The sequence below is a fragment of the Microcebus murinus genome, chromosome 7 (genome assembly GCF_040939455.1).
Source record: "Microcebus murinus isolate Inina chromosome 7, M.murinus_Inina_mat1.0, whole genome shotgun sequence".
Taxonomy (NCBI): Eukaryota; Metazoa; Chordata; class Mammalia; order Primates; family Cheirogaleidae; genus Microcebus; species Microcebus murinus.
The window spans coordinates 42,943,580-42,961,834 of NC_134110.1; the positions used below are offsets into that span (position 1 = coordinate 42,943,580).

The 18,255-nt window shown below is 36.6% G+C and overlaps 1 protein-coding gene across 2 annotated transcripts in view; it reads left to right on the plus strand.

Moving 5' to 3' along the window:
• ATAD2 (ATPase family AAA domain containing 2) overlaps positions 1 to 12,630 on the plus strand; it is a 70,197-nt gene extending 57,567 nt beyond the window's left edge. The window contains exons 25-28 of one of the 2 annotated variants that reach the window (XM_012743334.2): positions 5,825 to 6,217; positions 7,700 to 7,833; positions 10,077 to 10,205; positions 11,355 to 12,630. In XM_012743334.2, coding sequence (XP_012598788.1) covers positions 5,825 to 6,217; positions 7,700 to 7,833; positions 10,077 to 10,205; positions 11,355 to 11,399 — 701 coding nt within the window. In that variant the 3' untranslated portion in view covers positions 11,400 to 12,630. The remainder of the gene's footprint in view (positions 1 to 5,824; positions 6,218 to 7,699; positions 7,834 to 10,076; positions 10,206 to 11,354) is intronic. The other variant, XM_012743333.3, reaches the window with a different exon arrangement.
• The last annotated feature ends 5,625 nt before the right edge of the window (positions 12,631 to 18,255 follow it).

Here is an 18,255-nt window from a genome sequence, read left to right on the forward strand (position 1 = left end):
AAAGAAGCAATATTCATAGTAGCCCAGTGCTGGAAACAACTCAAATGCCCATCAACAGTAGAATAGAAATTATGGATTATTATGTAATAGTGATAATTATTAAATTTAACTACATATAGCAGTATAGATGAATCTCCCAAATAATGTAGAATGAATCCTGGGCACACTTTTAGATATAAAGTAAATTTTTTAAAAATACGTATTTTTTTTTCCATATACATATGAAGTAAAAAATGGGCAAAAACTAATCCATGGTGTTAGAAATCAGATTATTGTTTACCGTAGGGTATTGTGACTAGAATGAGGGTAACTTTGGAGTCTTGGTACACATTCTGTTTCTTGATCTGGTTGCTGGTTATATGGGTTACTTCTGTTTGTGGATATTCACTGTATGTTTATGTTTTGAGTACAGCTGACCCTTAAACAGCATGGGTTTAAATTGCACAGGTACAATTATGCATGGATTTCTTTCAATAAATAATATTGGAAAAATTTTTGGAGATTTACACCACTTTGAAAAAACTTGTAGATGAACCTCGTAGCCTACAAATATTTTTAAAAGTTGAGAAAAAGGTGTGTCATGAATGCATACAATACATGTAGACACTAGTCTATTTTATCTTTTACTACCATAAAATATATACAAATCTATTATAAAAAGTTCAAATTTATCAAAACTTACGCACACACATATAATGCCATTTTTTGCAGTTGAGAGAAATGAAAGCAAATGTAAAGATTCATTATTAAATCATAACTGTATAAAATTAACTATAGTACAAACTGTATTGCTATAACAATTTCATAGCCACTTCCTGTTGCTCTTGTGATGAGCTCAAGTGTTATATCTGCTTAAAACACCATGTGATGCTAATTATCTCCAGAGAGATAATGTAAGCAGTTATCTCTCCAGTGTATCACAGTAAAAAGTGATCTCTTGCATTCATGAGTATTTTTCATCATGTTTAGTGTAATACCATAAACCTTGAATAACACCATGGGACCCATACACAGTGCCACTAGTGATGCTGGAAAGTCATGAAAAGAAAAGTCATGACCTTAAAAGGAGAAGTTGAATTGCTTGATATGTACTGCAGATTGAGGTTTGCTCCTGCTGTTGCCCACCATTTCAGGATAAATGAATGCAGTCTAAGGATCACTATAAAGAAAGAAAGAAAGAAATGGCAGCCATGCATGGTGACTCACACCTGTAATTCTAGCACTTTGGGAGGCTGAGGCAGGAGGATTGCTTGAGGCCAGGAGTTAGAGACCAGTCTGAGGAACATAGAAAGAAGACACCATTTCTACAAAACATACAAAAAACTTAGCTGAGCATGGTGTGCATGTCTATAGTCCCAGCTACTTGGAAGGCTGAGGCAGGAGAATCACTTGAGCCCCAGGAGTTTGAGGTTGCAGTGAGCTATGATGACTGTAGCCTGGGCAACAGAGCAAGACTCTGTCTCAAAAAAAAAAAAGGAGTTCATGAAGCTGTCATTGTAGCTACATCAGCAGGTTCAAAAACCTTATACTTTTTGTGAAATACCTTGTCGTATTAAAAATGCAGATTTTATGTGAGCACAGAATTGTTATAAGAGAGACTTAGACTCTAATATGATTCAAGAAAAGCAGAGTCATTTTGTGACAACTTAAAAGGAAGGTGAAGAATATAAAGCAAGAGAATTTAAGGCCAGCAAAAGATGGTTTGATAATTTTAGAAAGAGGTCTGGCTTAAAAAATGTTAAGACAACAGGAGAAGCAGCTTCTGCTAACCAAGAATCAGCAGACAAGTTCCCAGACACCATTAAAAAAGTCATTGGGGAGAAAGTCTATCTGCCTAAAGAGGTTTTTAATGTAGATGAAGTGCCCTATTCGGGAGGTGGGGGGAGGGAAATGCCCTATTCTAGTGAGGAGAAAGGTCATTTATTAGAAAAGGAAGGGAAGCAAGCTCCAGGATTTAAAGCAGGAAGGGATAGGCCAACTCTACTGTTTTGTGCAAATGAAGTTGGGTTTATGATCAGGACTGCCCTTATCTATAAAGCCGCTAACCCCTAAGCCTTGGAGGTAAATACATGATAAACACCAGCTGCCAGTCTTTTTGGTGTACAGTAAGGTAGCCTGGACAATGAGAACATTTTTTCTAGATTGATTCCATTGATGTTTTGGCCCCAAATCAGGAACTTTGCCAATAGGGATTTCCTTTTACAGTTTCTTATTATTGGACAATGCCTTTGGCCACCCAGAACCCCATGAGTTCAAAACTAAAGGTATCAAAGTGGTCTGCTTACACCCAAATTCATCATCTCTATTTCAGCCTCTAGAACAGGGGATCATAAAGATCATTTTAAGGCTCATTACACACAGGACTCTATGGAAAAGGATAGTCAGTACTACGGAAGGAGAACCCTGATAGAACACGATGAAAGTCTTAAAAGGATTCCACCATTGGAGATGCCATAGTTGTTATAGAAAAAGCTGTGAAAGCCATCAAGGCTGAAACAATGAATTCTTGCTGGAGAATACAGATATTGTGTATGGCTTCATAGGGCTTATGACAGAGCCAATCCAGGAGATCATGAAAGAGATTATGGATAAGACAAAAAAGCTGGGTGTAAAGGATTTCAAGATATGGATCTTGGAAAAATTCAAGAGCGAATGGACACCACAACAGAGGAATTAACAGAAGATGACTTGATGGAGATGAGTGCTTTCAAACTAGTACCTCATGATGAAGACGATGTAGAAGAAGCAGTACCAGAAAACAGATCGACATTAGACAATCTGGCAGAAGGATTCTGATAATTCAGGACTGCTTTTGACTTCTTTTACGACATGGACCCTTCTATGATACAGGCACTGAAACTAAAGGAAGAAGGATGGGCACCATATACCGTGTTTCCCCGAAAATAAGACAGGGTCTTATATTTATTTTTCCTCAAGAAGACACCCTAGGGCTTATTTTCAGGGGATGTGTTATTTTCCCCTCAAAGCCTCAGCTTGCAGCACGCACAGGATAGCCGGGACCTGACGGGGAGCTGACCTTGTTGGTGGGGCTGCCTGCACCTTTCTGGTCACCTCAGGGATAGTAGCTGTCACGATGGGACAGATGAGAAGGGCTGCTCATCTTCTTTTTATTTGAGACAGATTCTCACTCTGTCACCCGGGCCAAAGTATCATGGCATCAGCCTAGCTCACAGCAACCTCAAACTCCTGGGCTCAAGTGATCCTCCTGCCTCAGCCTCCTAAGTAGCTGGGACTACAGGCATGTGCCACTATGCCCGGCTAATTTTTTCTATATATTTTTAGTTGACTAATTAATTTCTTTCTATTTTTAGTAGAGACAGAGTCTCACTCTTGCTCAGGCTGGTTTCAAACTCCTGACCTTGAGCGATCCTCCCACCTCGGCCTCCCAGAGTGCTAGGATTACAGGCCTGAGCCACCTCAGCCAGCCTGCTCATCTTTACTGCTCCCACCCAGCCTGCTCATCTTTACCACTCCATGGTGAAATGCATGGATTGTGCAGATAGCTGCATAGCCACGCCCATCACTAGGTCTTATTTTTGGGGTAGGGCTTATATTGCGCAAATGCTTAGAAATCCTGCTAGGGCTTATTTTATGGATAGGTCTTATTTTCGGGGAAACATGGTAGAAATGTTTTTAGAGAAATGATAAAGCAAAAATATCAGAAATATGACATATTTCTGTAAAGTTATACTAAGTGTTCCTGCCTCTCCTACTTCCCCTTCTACCTCCTCTACCTCTTTTGCTGCTGCCACAACCGAGAGAAGACCAACTCCTCCTCTTCCTCTTCCTCCTCCTCCTCCTCTTCCTCCTCCTCCTCCTCCTCAGCCTATTCAACATGAAGATGACAAGGATGAAGACATTTATGATGATCTGCTTCCACTTAATGAATAGTAAATATATTTTCTCTTTCTTATGGTTTTCTTAACAACATTCTCTTTTTTCTAGTGTACTTTATTATAAGAATCCAGTATATAATACAACATACAAAATATATGTTAATGGATTGTTAATATTATCTATAAGCCTTCTATTAGTAATTAAGTTTTAGGGGTATCAAAAATATGCAAATTGTCAGTGGCAGAAGTCAGTGCTTCCAACCCCTACATTATTTAAGGGTCAGCTGTGCTTTATGTATGTGTTATATATCAATCAAAAGCTGAAGGTAAACAAAAAGCCTATGTACTCCTTATTTCCTTTCTTCCACTCAACCTGGTAATTTGAAGAGACTGCTACCATAGGTATTTCCAACTCAGCTGCCACCTCTTTATCCATATAAATTTTGGCAAGTACAGTACCAGTACTGTTGAACCGTGGTTTTTATTCTGGGGTCATCCTTTTTGTTGTTGTTATTATTCCTTGTTTTTCCTTATTCCGTTGCCCTGGGTAGAGTGCCATGGCATCAGCCTGGCTCACAGCAATCTCAAACTGCTGGGCTCAAGCAGTCCTCCTGCCTCAGCCTTCCAAGTAGCTGAGAGTACCATGCCCAGCTAATTTTTATATATTTCTTTTAGTAGAGACGAAGTCTCACTCTTTCTCAGGCTGATCTTGAACTCCTGAGCTCAGACAGTTCTCCTTCGTTGGCATTCTAGGATTATAGTGAGCTGCCGCGTCTGGCCTGGGGTCATTCTTTTTTTTTTTTTTTTTTTTTTTGAGACAGAGTCTCGCTTTGTTGTCCAGGCTAGAGTGAGTGCCGTGGCGTCAGCCTAGCTCACAGCAACCTCAAACTCCTGGGCTCGAGCGATCCTTCTGCCTCAGCCTCCCGAGTAGCTGGGACTACAGGCATGCACCACCATGCCCGGCTAATTTTTTATATATATATCAGTTAGCCAATTAATTTCTTTCTATTTATAGTAGAGACGGGGTCTCGCTCTTGCTCAGGCTGGTTTTGAACTCCTGACCTTGAGCAATCCGCCCGCCTCGGCCTCCCAAGAGCTAGGATTACAGGCGTGAGCCACCGCGCCCGGCCCATTCTTAATTCTTGCCTTTTTATTATCTTCCCAAGTCCTGTGAAAACTACTTAATTTCTTTCAAATCTATCCTCCATTCTCCCTTTGTCATTTCTGTTACCTAAGTTTTACTACTACTCCCATGACCATTGCAGTGTGGTTATACTCCATCTAGTCTAGACAGAATATTTAACCTCTCTGGACCTTAGTTTCTTTATATAATAGTGCTGATAATAATAGCAAGCCTCACTGGGTTAAGATGAAATTTCAATGAGTAGGTATACATAAAGGGCTTAGAAGAATTCTTAGTATTAGCTGGGTGCGGTGGTGTGCACCTGTAGTCTCAGCTACACGGGAAGCCAAGGCAAAAAGATAGCTCGAGCCCATGAGTTCGAGGCTGTAGTGCAGTGAGATTGCACCTGTGAATAGCCACTACACTACAGCCTAGGCAACATAGACGTGTCTCTTAAAAAAGTTTCTAGTACATGTTAACACTCAATAAATGTAGGCTATTTTAAGTCTCGCCCTTTTTCTGGTTCATTTCTCATACTGCTGCCAAAGTGATCTTTCTCAAATATGTGTCAGGCAGATCGTGTCATAGCCCTTTATAAAATTATTCAAGATAAAATCCAAACTTCTTAGAATGACAGGTCATTTTATGATCTGGGCCTTGCCTACTTCACCTTTTTCTCATAGTACTCTCTGCTATTGTTTCTATATTCTAACCATACAAAACTACTATGGTTTCTCAAACTCCTTACCCTTTAATATTTCTGGGTTTTTTTAAAAAAAACTGTTCCTAGAATTGAGAAAATTGTTGAATGTTCATTCACCATTTTTCTTTAAATTCCTTGAAGCTCAGTTGAAGAGAAAAATTAGCAAAAAGTCGAAGCGGTATGTAGGCACTATAACAAAGCGACGGAAGATTTCACAGGCAAAGGATGATTGCCAAAATGCTGATGACAAAATTGAGAGTGATACAGAGGAAACTCAAGATACAAGTGTAGACCATAATGAAAATGGAAACACAGGAGAGTCTTCAATGGAAGAAAATGAGAAGCAGCAAAATGCCTCTGAAAGCAATCTAGAATTGGGAAACAATAATTCAAGTGCTTATAATATTGAGAATGAACATAAAGAATCTAGGAAGACTACAACATGTACAGAATTGAGGAAAGATAAGATTGCTTGCAATGGAGATCCATCTAGCTCTCAGATAATAGATATTTCTGATGAAAATGAAGCAAAAGGTAAGTATTTTTCTATTTAAAAAGCAACTTACTAATTTTAAAAGATGCCTCAAAGTTCATGAATAACTAATTACATCTCAATTTATTGCTTTTTTTCTTATCCTCAGAGTGCAGGTATTAATAAAAAATAGCATTATCTTTACTTACTATTGAGCTAGTAGATCACTGTTGTTAAAAGTACATTGGCATCAAACAGACGTGGATTTAATAGCTTGTGACTGTGGGCAAGATACTTAACCTGTCAGCGTGTTTGTTCATCTGCACAATTGGGGTAGACAGTAGCTAGGTAATGAGATACTTTGAGAATTGAATCTAATATCTGTCTAAAGAATATAGCCCTGGCCTGGCTATGCAGCAGTTTAAAAGCTGGCAGGATACCCTTTTATTTTTAAGCAAGATGAACAGCTTCGTGATTCTTCCTGAGTGATATAGAACAACTCTTACCCACCACCATCATTCTTTTATCCCTTATGGTAGGTTAAGTCCAAGATAAATTGGTTAACTCCAATGATCCTACTACTCAAATTTTCCATTTAGAATTGTCTTCATTTGGATCTTGAGTCTTTGGCAGTAGATTTATTTGGATATTGGAAGAGCCAAACATTATTTAGTCAGACAAAGCAAAAAGGTGGGTAATGGGATCAAAACTGGTTAATGAGACTGATTTTCTTCAGTGGTTTATATGCTCAAGGTTGTTAGCCTTTTACAAGGGTTTCCTTGAAATGAGTTCTGGTATGTTTGAGTAATCATAGCAATAATGGACTAGGATATAGCCTTTCTAATGTGGATATTTAATTTGTTTTGTTTTGGTCAGTTTTATTTTCATTTATCATTACCTTTTTTTTAAAAGGACATTATTTAGTAGGACTCAGATATCAGTAGATCTGGATTCTTGTCTTGGCTCTTACAACAATTAGATATATGACCTTAGAAAAGTCTCTTCACCTCTCTTGGCTTCATTTTTCTCATCTATCGATGCGTAAGTTATTTAAAGGGCCAGATACCAGGTGATAAATGCTTTAGACTGGGCAGGGGTCATACAGTCTCATTCTCTGTCACAACTACTCAACCCCGCTGGGAAAACTGCATTGAAGGTAGGTAAAATGGACATAGCTATTTTCTAATAAAACTTCATTTACAGTGGTAGGCCAGATTTTGCCCATGGGTGATAGTTTGCAACTCTTATTCTAGATTATTAAGGTCCTTTCCAGATCTTAAAATTTTGTAAATCTTATACCTAAATAGAAGATGGCCTAACCTGTTGAGTATTCCCCCTGAAATACTCAATTTGAGAAATAATTTTCTAACTGTCCTTAATTTTTGAGTGGTAGTATCTTAATCTTACAACAGAAAGAGTTAATAAGCCAGAATCAATGTTTGTGTCCTTAGTAAACATGCCTTGTTATTTAATCAGCCTACTGTTTATTTTAGGTATTCCAATGTCTGTAGACCAAAGAATAGTTATTTAATTTTTCATTCTAGAAATGGGTGTTCTGCGAATGACTCGAGCTAGGCGTTCCCAAGTAGAACAGCAGCAGCTCATCAGTGTTGAAAAGGCTTTGGCAATTCTTTCTCAACCTACACCCTCACTTGTTGTGGACCATGAGCGATTAAAAGTATGTAAATTGAAATCATAATGCTTTCACTGAACAGATTAGTAATCTCCAAACACTGGATTATGGACTAGTGGCATTCTGGCAACATAGGAAACATGAGAAACTAAAACTTTTCTTCCTCCCAGCTTCCCTTTACTGCTCTTCTCTTTCCCCTGTTCCAAATTAGGAATTATATCTGAGGATCTGTGGTAGGAACCAGAGGGAAAATAGGTAAGTGATTCTGATATGCTGCAGGTTATCTGTTGCTCATTCTTTCTCCCTTACTATCCCCTCAGTTGGGTTTTCATCCTTAGCACTCTAATAAAGTGACACCCTAATAGCTAATAATACTTGCCTTTGTTAAAGTGAATTCTTCTTGCCATATCTGTAACATTTGACTGTTGATAACTCTCTTTCCTTGACTGCTGTGTCCTTAAACCATCCTTGCCTTCAACTACTTTTGTCAGCTCCTCAGGGTTTTTCTTAACCATTTGCTCTCTCTCTTTTTTTTTTTTTTTTTTTTTTTTTACTCTTGGTATAACCATCACTTCTGTAAGGGTGATCTTACCTCTGGAAATCTCCACCCTGATACCTCTGAACAACAGTATTATGGTCCCAACTAACAACCTGGATATACTGCAATTGCCTTATCATATATGAAATAAGATTGATTTTTTTGCCCTTTTATTTCAAAAGTAAACAAATTTGCATCCTAATTTCAATTTGCCTATTTTATTTTGACCACATTTCAAGTCTGAGAATGCTGATGGTTTATTTTGTTTATTTGGTTTTTGGTTTTGTTTTGTTTTTTTTTTAATGAGATAGGGTTTTGCTCTGTCACCCAGGCTAGAGTGCAGTGGCATGATTATAGCTCACTGTAGCCTCAAACTCCAGAGCTCAAATAATCCTCCTGCCTCAGCCTCTCAAAGTTCTGGGATTACAAGTGTGAGCCATCATGCCCAGCTGAAATTTTTTGATGTATAGAGCTATATGCAAAGATATAAATTATTTGTATAGATAAGAATTTTAACATATTAGAGAAAAATCTGCTCTGCGTAAGTACAAGGTGAACCTGCTAGTAACGGTGGACTCAGGAAAGCCTTTCTTTTGAATGTAGCTTTAAGAACTTGATATCTGTACTTAAGAAAGCAGAAATATTCCTGGAGCAGTTTCTACCCAAAAAACTTTACTCTCTCTGAAAAATCTCTTTAAAAGTGTGTGTGAAACTATTAATATAAGCTCCTGTAAGTCTCATGACCATAAAAATGGTATCCCTAATATTGAAAAGGGAACTTTGTGTAGTTCACTATGTTGTTTGGGGTTGAGGATGGCAATTATTGTTCTACTTAATCAATTTTTATAAATTTTACAACTTTGTTCTGCTTAAGATACAGATACATCATTTAGAGTCAGTTATAGAAAGCCATCTATTGAGACTATTTCAACTTGTACTTTTTCTGGTAATAGTACTTTTTCCCCACCAGAAGAGGAACTGTGTAATAGTGCAGTGTATCCATTAGGCATGCAATACATAATGACCTTTTATGACAGGATAAACTTGCTATAGAATCATTTGTATAAAGGCACTAGATGATTAACATGTTAACTTATAGTTTTTAAGAGACTAGTATAAATTATTGGCACCATATATTGTTTTTATGACCATTACCTATGACCATTTTAGTTGATGTTTACTTACTTGTAATGGTATGTTTTTGTTAATTGTGAGGTAATGACCCATCCTGATAGGGCCAGGCTTGAAGAATTACATAAATCTAGTGAGTCCACCATTTTACTTATGAGACAAAACACTGAGCATATGGAAAATCCTTTTTATATAAGAAGAACCCTAAAGTGGTAAAGTAGCTCACCATTTATGTAGTATCTTTTTTAATGGAATTAATCATAATATACTTATACTGCTATAAAATGCCCTGCAAAAGCATTGCTTTTTTTCCCCTATTAATCTAATTTGAGGTTAGTTTTTAATTTGTTTGTAGAGGCTCAGGGTTAGAGTTGAAATTGGCAACCTCCTTAGTAACAGTTTTTAAAATAGGAGTTACGCAGGGCCAAGGCCAGAATTACAGATAACGTTAACTACATTTAAATGTCAGAGCCACTGCTAGTGACTGCCATGTCTCATAAAATGGCTTAGTCTGCCCTCTCTCTGGCTTATATGATAACAATTCCCTAAACCTTCAAAATTATCTTATCTCAGGGAATTCCTCTCTCACATATGTAAACTTACTCATATTTTCTTATAGACTCTTTTGAAGACTGTTGTTAAGAAAAGTCAAGAATATAATATATTTCAACTGGAAAATTTATATGCGGTAATCAGCCAGTGTATTTATCAGCATCGCAATGACTATGATAAAACAACACTTATTCAGGTAAACTACCAAGTTGAAACTTTCTAATGCTCTTATTGTCACATAATATATCGCTTATATAAGCTTGGTAAGGCTTTATTTAATCTATATAAGGAACTGATTATAAGAACTTAAAGAACATTTTTTAATATGTGGATTATGAATTCTAGGTAAGGGTGAGTTTAGTATTTTTTTCAATCTAAAATTTCATTAGTTTGTCTCTGATAAGCAGTGAAACATAAACTATGAATATTCTTTATTTTGTGTGTTAATGAAGATATGTAGCTTCTTTTAAGATAGACTTATTTGGTTTTTTTGGTTTTTTTGTTTGTTTTTTTGAGACAAGAGTCCCATTCTGTTGCCTGGGCTAGAGTGCCGTGGCGTCAGCCTAGCTCACAGCAACCTCAAACTTCTGGGCTCAAGCAATCCTCCTGCCTCAGCCTCCCAAGTAGCTGGGACTACAGGCAGGTGCCACCATGCCCGGCTAATTTTTTCTATATATTTTTAATTGGTCAATTAATTTCTTTCTATTTTTAGTAGAGACGGGGTCTCGCTCTTGCTCAGGCTGGTCTTAAACTCCTGAGCTCAAATGATCCACCGGCCTCAGCCTCCCAGAGTGCTAGGATTATAGGTGTAAGACACCATGCCCAGCCAACTTATTTGTCTTAATCTTGCTTTATACTAGATATTAGAGTACTAATTTTTAAAAACAGATGTTAAACGGTACCTACATGTGTATGTTACTGGTAACTACAAAATATTAAATGGTACTCACTATATACTCACTAGTATGTAATATATATAGTATTTAATATACCTACTCAAGTATACTATGATAACTGTAGTATAATATATATAATACTGGCACCTACAAAGTATAAAATATGAATATCTATAAGTACAGCTGTACTTTGATTATTACTATTTGAAGTTAACATAAAATGAATGTATCTTGGACTCATTTCAAAAGGCATTTAAAGAACTACATCCCATCTGCAAAATCAGTTTATGTGATAGTCTTAAATACTGAGCTAAATGTTTAAATTTTCATTATCAGATATGTACATGAATATCCTTAAGGTTGTTCACTGAAAAAAACACAGTATTGACATATTTCTTTAGCTTTTCCATATTGAAACTTAATAATTTTTCTTCCTATTCTTTATCTAGAAAATGGAGCAAGAGGTAGAAAACTTCATTTGTTCCAGATCATGATGTCATGGTACCAAGTATTCTTTATATTCAGTTCCTATTTAATTCATTTTTGTCATGTCCACATAACTGACGCAGTATGAAATCCTGCATCTTTAAGGAAAAGACTAAAATAAAAGTATTTAAACTTTCCTGATATTTATGTACGTATATAAGATAAATTACATGTGTAAGATAACTGATACATTGTTGGAAGTTTGCTTGAATAAGGCACTAGTAGTTGAAGTTTGGCCAACTCTTAATAAAGTTATTTTGATAACTCCTGTTTTATGGCACTTAAGAGCAATTAGTAACGTTAAAATTTTTGTATTAAGCACTTTTCATTTTATCCTTCCTAAAAATAGTTTATCAGGATAGAAACTTATTTAACTATTGTCTTTGCCATCTTTTTTGTCATCTTTGTTTTATTGAATGCCCTTTCATCTGCCTTTAGCGTCCCTTGTCCATTCACTTAAAAGCTTATATAAGTCATTTGAAGGAGTGCCCTTGAACAACTTTTGGCTGTACCACAATTCTGTACTTGAATATCAAAACTAGTGTTTTTAGATAAACATTTTTATAATTCTAATTTGAGTTAATAAAGATTTTAAATATTTTTTTGTTTACCTTAATAATAACTACCTTGTTAAACATCTTTTTAATAGTAAAAAATTTTTATATTTGAAGACTTTATATCTTTCTAAAATTGTGTTTAGGTTATATTCTATAGATACTGTTTATATGCAATTATATAAATATTATAAATTTTATATTAATGATACCAAAAATAGATTTCTTTCTTAAACCCAAAACCATTCACCTCCATGCATATTCTTTTTTGGAGGGGTGTCATTCTAATATTAGTTTATAAAATAATGTCTCTTGGAAGGCTTTCAAAGGGCATAGTGAATGATAATCTAAAATAAGATTCTAAGATTCTGGATTCTAATGCAGTTCAGAGTTGAGCTGCCTTTTGTTATTGATTTATCTGGATATTATATTTAAGGCCTTATAAAACCCAGTAAACCAGATAACTTAATTAATAGATACTGTCTTATGTAATGCATAAAGCAATGCCAGTCAACTGAGAACATTTAAATTTGTGTATATTCGTGTAGATATACATTTACATGCTCATTTTTGTTAAATTTTATTATAACTTATTCTTCCCGATGCATCTTTTATAACTAGGATTTCACTTGTGTGTATAGCTTGTATAATAAATTTTGAAGGTGAAAACTTCGTCTCAATTTTGTTTCTATTTCTTCAGTACTTTAAAACATAATAAAGATAATTTAGTGCAAAAGAAGTACAAAATCTGTTCTTCCTTATATTACTGTGCATAATTTTAAATTCTGTTGACACTGGAATGTTTATGTGGTAAGTTTTCTTTAGATACAAAGACTAAGTGCTTCCTGTCCTTTTTTTTTTCTCTTTTGTGGGGACACTGTCTTGCTTTGTTGCCCCAGGATAGGGTTCAGTGGTGTCATTATAGCTCACTGCAATGTCATACTCCCAGGTTCGAGTGATCCTCCTGCCTCAGCCTCCATAGTAGCTGGGACTATGGCATGTGCCACTGTGCCTGGCTAATTCTTAGATTTTTTTGTAAAGTTTGGAGTCTTGTGCTTGCTCAGCCTGGTCTCGAACTCCTGAGCTCAAGCAATCCTTCCTTCTTGGAATGCTAGGATTATAGGTGTGACCCACTGCCCAGCCCTTCCTGTCCTTTTCATGAGACACTTTCTACAGATTTCAAAAGTGATATGTTTACATTGCTATGTGGAGTTTGAAAATCATGTAGAAATTGCAACATTAAAATGTTTTTTCTCACTTTTTTGGTCAAAAGTGCAGTCAGTCTCTAGAACAATTAGGCAATACAAATAAAAAAGCATTCGTATTGGATAGGAAGAAGTGAAACTATCTCTTTTTACAAATGGCATGATCTTATATGTAGGAAGAATTCACAAAAATTGTATTAGAGCTAATAAAATAATTCAGCAAAGTTACAGGATAGACAATAACATAAAAAAATCAGTTGTATTTCTATACACTAGCAATGAACAATCCAAAAAGAAAATTAAGAAAGCAGTTCCATTTACAGTAGCATCTAAAACAATGAAATACCTAGGAATAAATTTAACCAAGGAGGTTCAAGACTTAAATACTGGTAACTATAAAATGTTGCTAAAAGAAATTAAAAATAGACGTAAGTAAACAGAAAGGCATCTCGTATTCATGGATTAGAAGACATAATGTTGGAAAAATGGCCATAATTCTCAAAGCAATCTATAGATTTGATGTAATTCCTATAAAAATCCTGAAGGCCTTTTTTGAAAAATAGGGTAGATACTAAAATTCATATGATATTACAGGATATACCAAATAGCCCCAGAAAAATCTTGAAAAAGATGATGACTCACTTCCTGATTTTGAAACTTATTATTAATACAAAGCTATGTTAAAGCAGTGGTATAGGCATAACATTAGACCAATGGAATAGAATTAAAAGTCCAGAAATATGGTCAGTTGATTTTTCAACAAGGGTGCTCTAGCCATGCAATGGGGAAAGAACAGTTTCTTCAACAAATGGTGCTGAGACAACTTAATATCCACATGCAAAAGAATGAAGTTGTTGGATCCCCTACCTCATACTGCATTTTAAAAATTAACGCAAAATGGATCAAAGGCCTAATTTAAGAGCTAAAGCTAAAATTCTAGAAGAAAACAAGTTCAAATCTTCATAACCTTGTTTAGACTTGACAATGGTTTCCTACATACAACATGAAAAACACTAGCAACAAAAGTAAAATTAGATGATTTGAATTTCATCAAAATTTTAAACTTATGCCTTTAAATAATATTTATGCTCAGGTATCATTAAAAGACTTAAAACTCAACAACAAAAAGGTAGCCCAATGGTTGTAGATGTTTTTGATGACATTAACAGTTTTTAGGAGTGCTGGTCAAGTATTTTAGAAGATACCCTTTTGGAATTAGTCTGATGTTTTATTCATGAGTAGACCAGGATTATGGGTTTAGGGGAGGAAGGTCACAGGTAAAGTGATCATATCAAGGTTGCATACTGTCTGTGATTTCTGACTGTTGGTTGGCTTTGATCACTCATTGAAGTATTTCTCAGATTTCTCCACTGAAAAACTCTTTTCTCCCCTTTTCTGTACTAAACATGGAGAGGAAGTCAATTCATAGCTTAGCAGCCCACTTTTAGGGAGTGGGGAGTTATGCTCCCCTTTTGCCTTTTATTCTTAGGGGTCCCTGTAAGTATGCATTATAGGTTGAGTTTGTTTTAGACTCGTATGTCTGCTCTCCACTCCCTCCTGCCACCACCACATACACACAGACGGACACAGACTACTTTGTTACTCAGAGTAATACAATTAAGAGATTGCCGCATGAGGGATATGTTGTGGGTGTAAAAACTCACCTTATATTAGAACATTCAGGAAAAGATTGCCAGTTTGCTTTTAATATACATTCATTCTTTGTAACAAAGCCCTGGTCAATGTATCCATCTGGGAAATTATACTGTTTCTTGCTTCCTTGCCAGAAAATGTGGCTGTGTGACTAGATTCTGGCCAGTGAGATACAAAGGGAAGTGTGCAGTTTCTAGGAAAGCTCTTTGGAAGGGAAGGGGTGAGAGCACTGTAGTTAAGAGATTGGTGTCATGTGGCCACGAGCCAAGGAAATGCTGGCAGTAGCCACAAGAAGCTGGAAGAAGCAAGAAAGATTCTCCCCTTGGTGCTCCAGAGGAGTGCAGCCCTGCCAATGTCTTGATTTTGGCATAATAATATCGATTTTGGCCTCCAGAACAAAGAATAATTTTCTGTTGTGTTTTGTTTGTTTGTTTGTTCTGAGACAGAGTCTCTGTCGCCCAAACTCCTGAGCTCAAGCCATCCTCCTGCCTCAGCCTTCCAAGTAGCTGGGACTACAGGCACATGCTAACATGCCCAGCTAATTTTTTCTATTTTTAGTAGAGAAGGTCTCACTCTTACTCAGGCTGGTCTCAAACTCCTAAACTCAAGCGATCTTCTGCCTTGGCTGCCCAGACTGTTAGGATTACAGGTGTGAGCCACCATGCCTGGCCAATTTTCTGTTGTTGTAAACCACCAAGTTTGCAGTAATTTGTTACAACATTTACAGAAAATGAATACAACCTTATACCAACTTAAACTGTTTGCAATTTTGTAAACACAATGCCTTTTCTCCCCTCAGGGCTTTCATTCAGGCTGTCTCCTCTGCTGGCAATAACTTTTCCCACACACCCTAAGTTCCCCTTTCACTTGGCTACTTTAGACATTAGAGATGGTCTCTGATTCCTCAGGCTAAATTGAGGCCTTCCTCTAATTGTTCATAGCTCCCTCTGTAAACCACCCCTCCCCCTTTTAAAACTGAACCTTAAGTATACAGAACTGGATTAATGATCATGTATGTCATGACATATGCATCATTGATCCATGAATGGCCTCCCTTTTTAGTTAATTATTATTATTTTTTGAGACAGAGTCTTGCTTTGTTGTCCATGCTAGAGTGAGTACTGTGGCGTTAGCCTGGCTCGCAGCAACCTCAAACTCCTGGGCTCAAGCAATCCTTCTGCCTCAGCCTCCTGAGTAGCTGGGACTATAGGCATGCGTTACCATGCCCGGCTAATTTTTTCTATATATATTAGTTGGCCAATTAATTTATTTTTATTTATGGTAGAGACGGGGTCTCGCTCTTGCTCAGGCTAGTTTCAAACTCCTGACCTCGAGCAATCTGCCCACCTCGGCCTCCCAGAGTGCTAGGATTACAGGCATTAGTTAATTATTTTTAATAACACCCATAAAAACCTTCTCAAAAGGAAAATCAGGACCATGATAATCTATCTAACCACATCTTCACCCACCAGACACATTCACCCCTACTACCTGCTACACACCAAGATAACTAAAATCCTGAATCATTCATAATTTCCTTGCTTTCCTGTGTTCCCATAAATTACATTTTTTAATATTAGATTTTTACCTTATAGAAAGGGTATCATGCTACTGTATGTATGATATCTTCTTAAGCTTCCTTTTTTCCTTAATGTCATTTTGCTAGAATTTTTCCATAGTATTGCATATTGTGGATAATTCCTTTTTGCTGCTGTGTAATTTTGTGAGTAAACTACAATTTATTAACATTCTATCGGGCATTTAGAGTGTTTCCACTCTAAAGATTACTGTAAACAGTGCTTTTGATGATTGTAAACAGTGCTTTAAGAACATTCTTGCACCTTCCATCCATTGTACATGTGCATGAGTTCCACTTGGGTATTAGGAAACAGCATATTGAAATTAGGATAATTCAAGGAAGGATTATAGGTGTAGGGGAATGATAAATAGTAGCTTGGGGTTAGTTATCATCTCTAGGCTATAATGGATGAGGAGTTGGAGTGGTTGCTAAAGTCTAAAGGAAGTTTTGTGTAGTCTGCTGCCTTGAGAAAAGCAGTGATCTTCAATCAAGGGATCCTGTCAGCCCCAGGCAGCACCACATGGAGGAAACCAGGAGAATAAATGCCCTGATTTCTCTCTCTTTCCTTCAAACTCTTGCTAGGGTTTCTAATTACCCGAACCCAATCAAAAACCAAAAAGTTTGGAAGTCCATTGCTGTAATCTATATGGTCAGCTTTCCAGAGCAGAAAGCAGAGTGAATTGAATATTTACCCAAAGGGAAAAAAGAGTTTTCACCAAAAGGGCACCTGCATTCAAATGTTTATTGCAGCAAAATTGACAATTGCAAAGACATGGAATCAACGCAGTGCCTGTTGGTTCATGAGTATATTACCAAAATGTGGTACATATACAGCATGGAGTACTACTCAGTCATAAAAAAGATGAATTGGAGACCATTCTCCTAAGTGAAGTGTGTCAAGAATATAAAAGTGAACACCACTTGTATGCACTATTAAATTAGAACTAATGGATGAGCACATGTGCATAGAGGAAATAAAACTCAGTGGAAATCAACTAGAGGGGAGGGGCAAAAAACCTACCTAATCGGTACTATGAACACTATTTAGGTGATGGGTATACCTTTAGCCAGGACTCAAGCATTACAAAAGTGATCCATGTAACTTAAAACATTTGTACCCCCTTAATATTTTGAAATAAAAGAAAAGGTAGGATGAACAAAATATCTGCATATTTTACCCCTTATACTTGTCTGCATCCACTTTTATTCTTTGTCCATGTGAAAAATGTATGTCCTTAACATCAGAAATATGTACTATTAACAATAAAAAGACAGAAAACCTACAAAGAAACCTGAAAGAAATTCAGGAGCTGAAAAGTATAATAACTGAAATGAAAAATTCACTAGAGGGATTCAAAGCAGATTTTTACAGGCAGAAGAAAGAATCAGCAAACTTGATAGTAGGACAATGGGAATTATCAAGTTGAGGAACAGAAGAAAAGAAAGACTGAAGAAAAGTGAACAGAGTTTAAGGGACCTGTGGAGCATCATCAAGCAGACTAACATACCCATTGTGGGAGTTCCACAAGGAGAACAAAGAAAGGAGCAGACAGAATGTTTGAAGACATAATGGCTGAAAACTTCCCAAATTTGATGAAAGACATGAATATAAACATTCAAGAAACTCAGTGATCTCCAAGTCAGATTAACTCAAAGAGATCCACACCAAGACAGACATTATAGTCAAACTTTCAAAAGACAGAATCTTGAAATTAGCAAGAGAGGCAATTCATCACATACAAGGGATACTTAATGCTTCAACTGCTCCCGAATTTGTATCTCCAGGCCATGTCACTTTTCTGAACTACAGACCCACATATTTTGATCCTCCCCTGAAACCTGATGCTCCTTCAAAGTTCCTTGTGTCAATAAA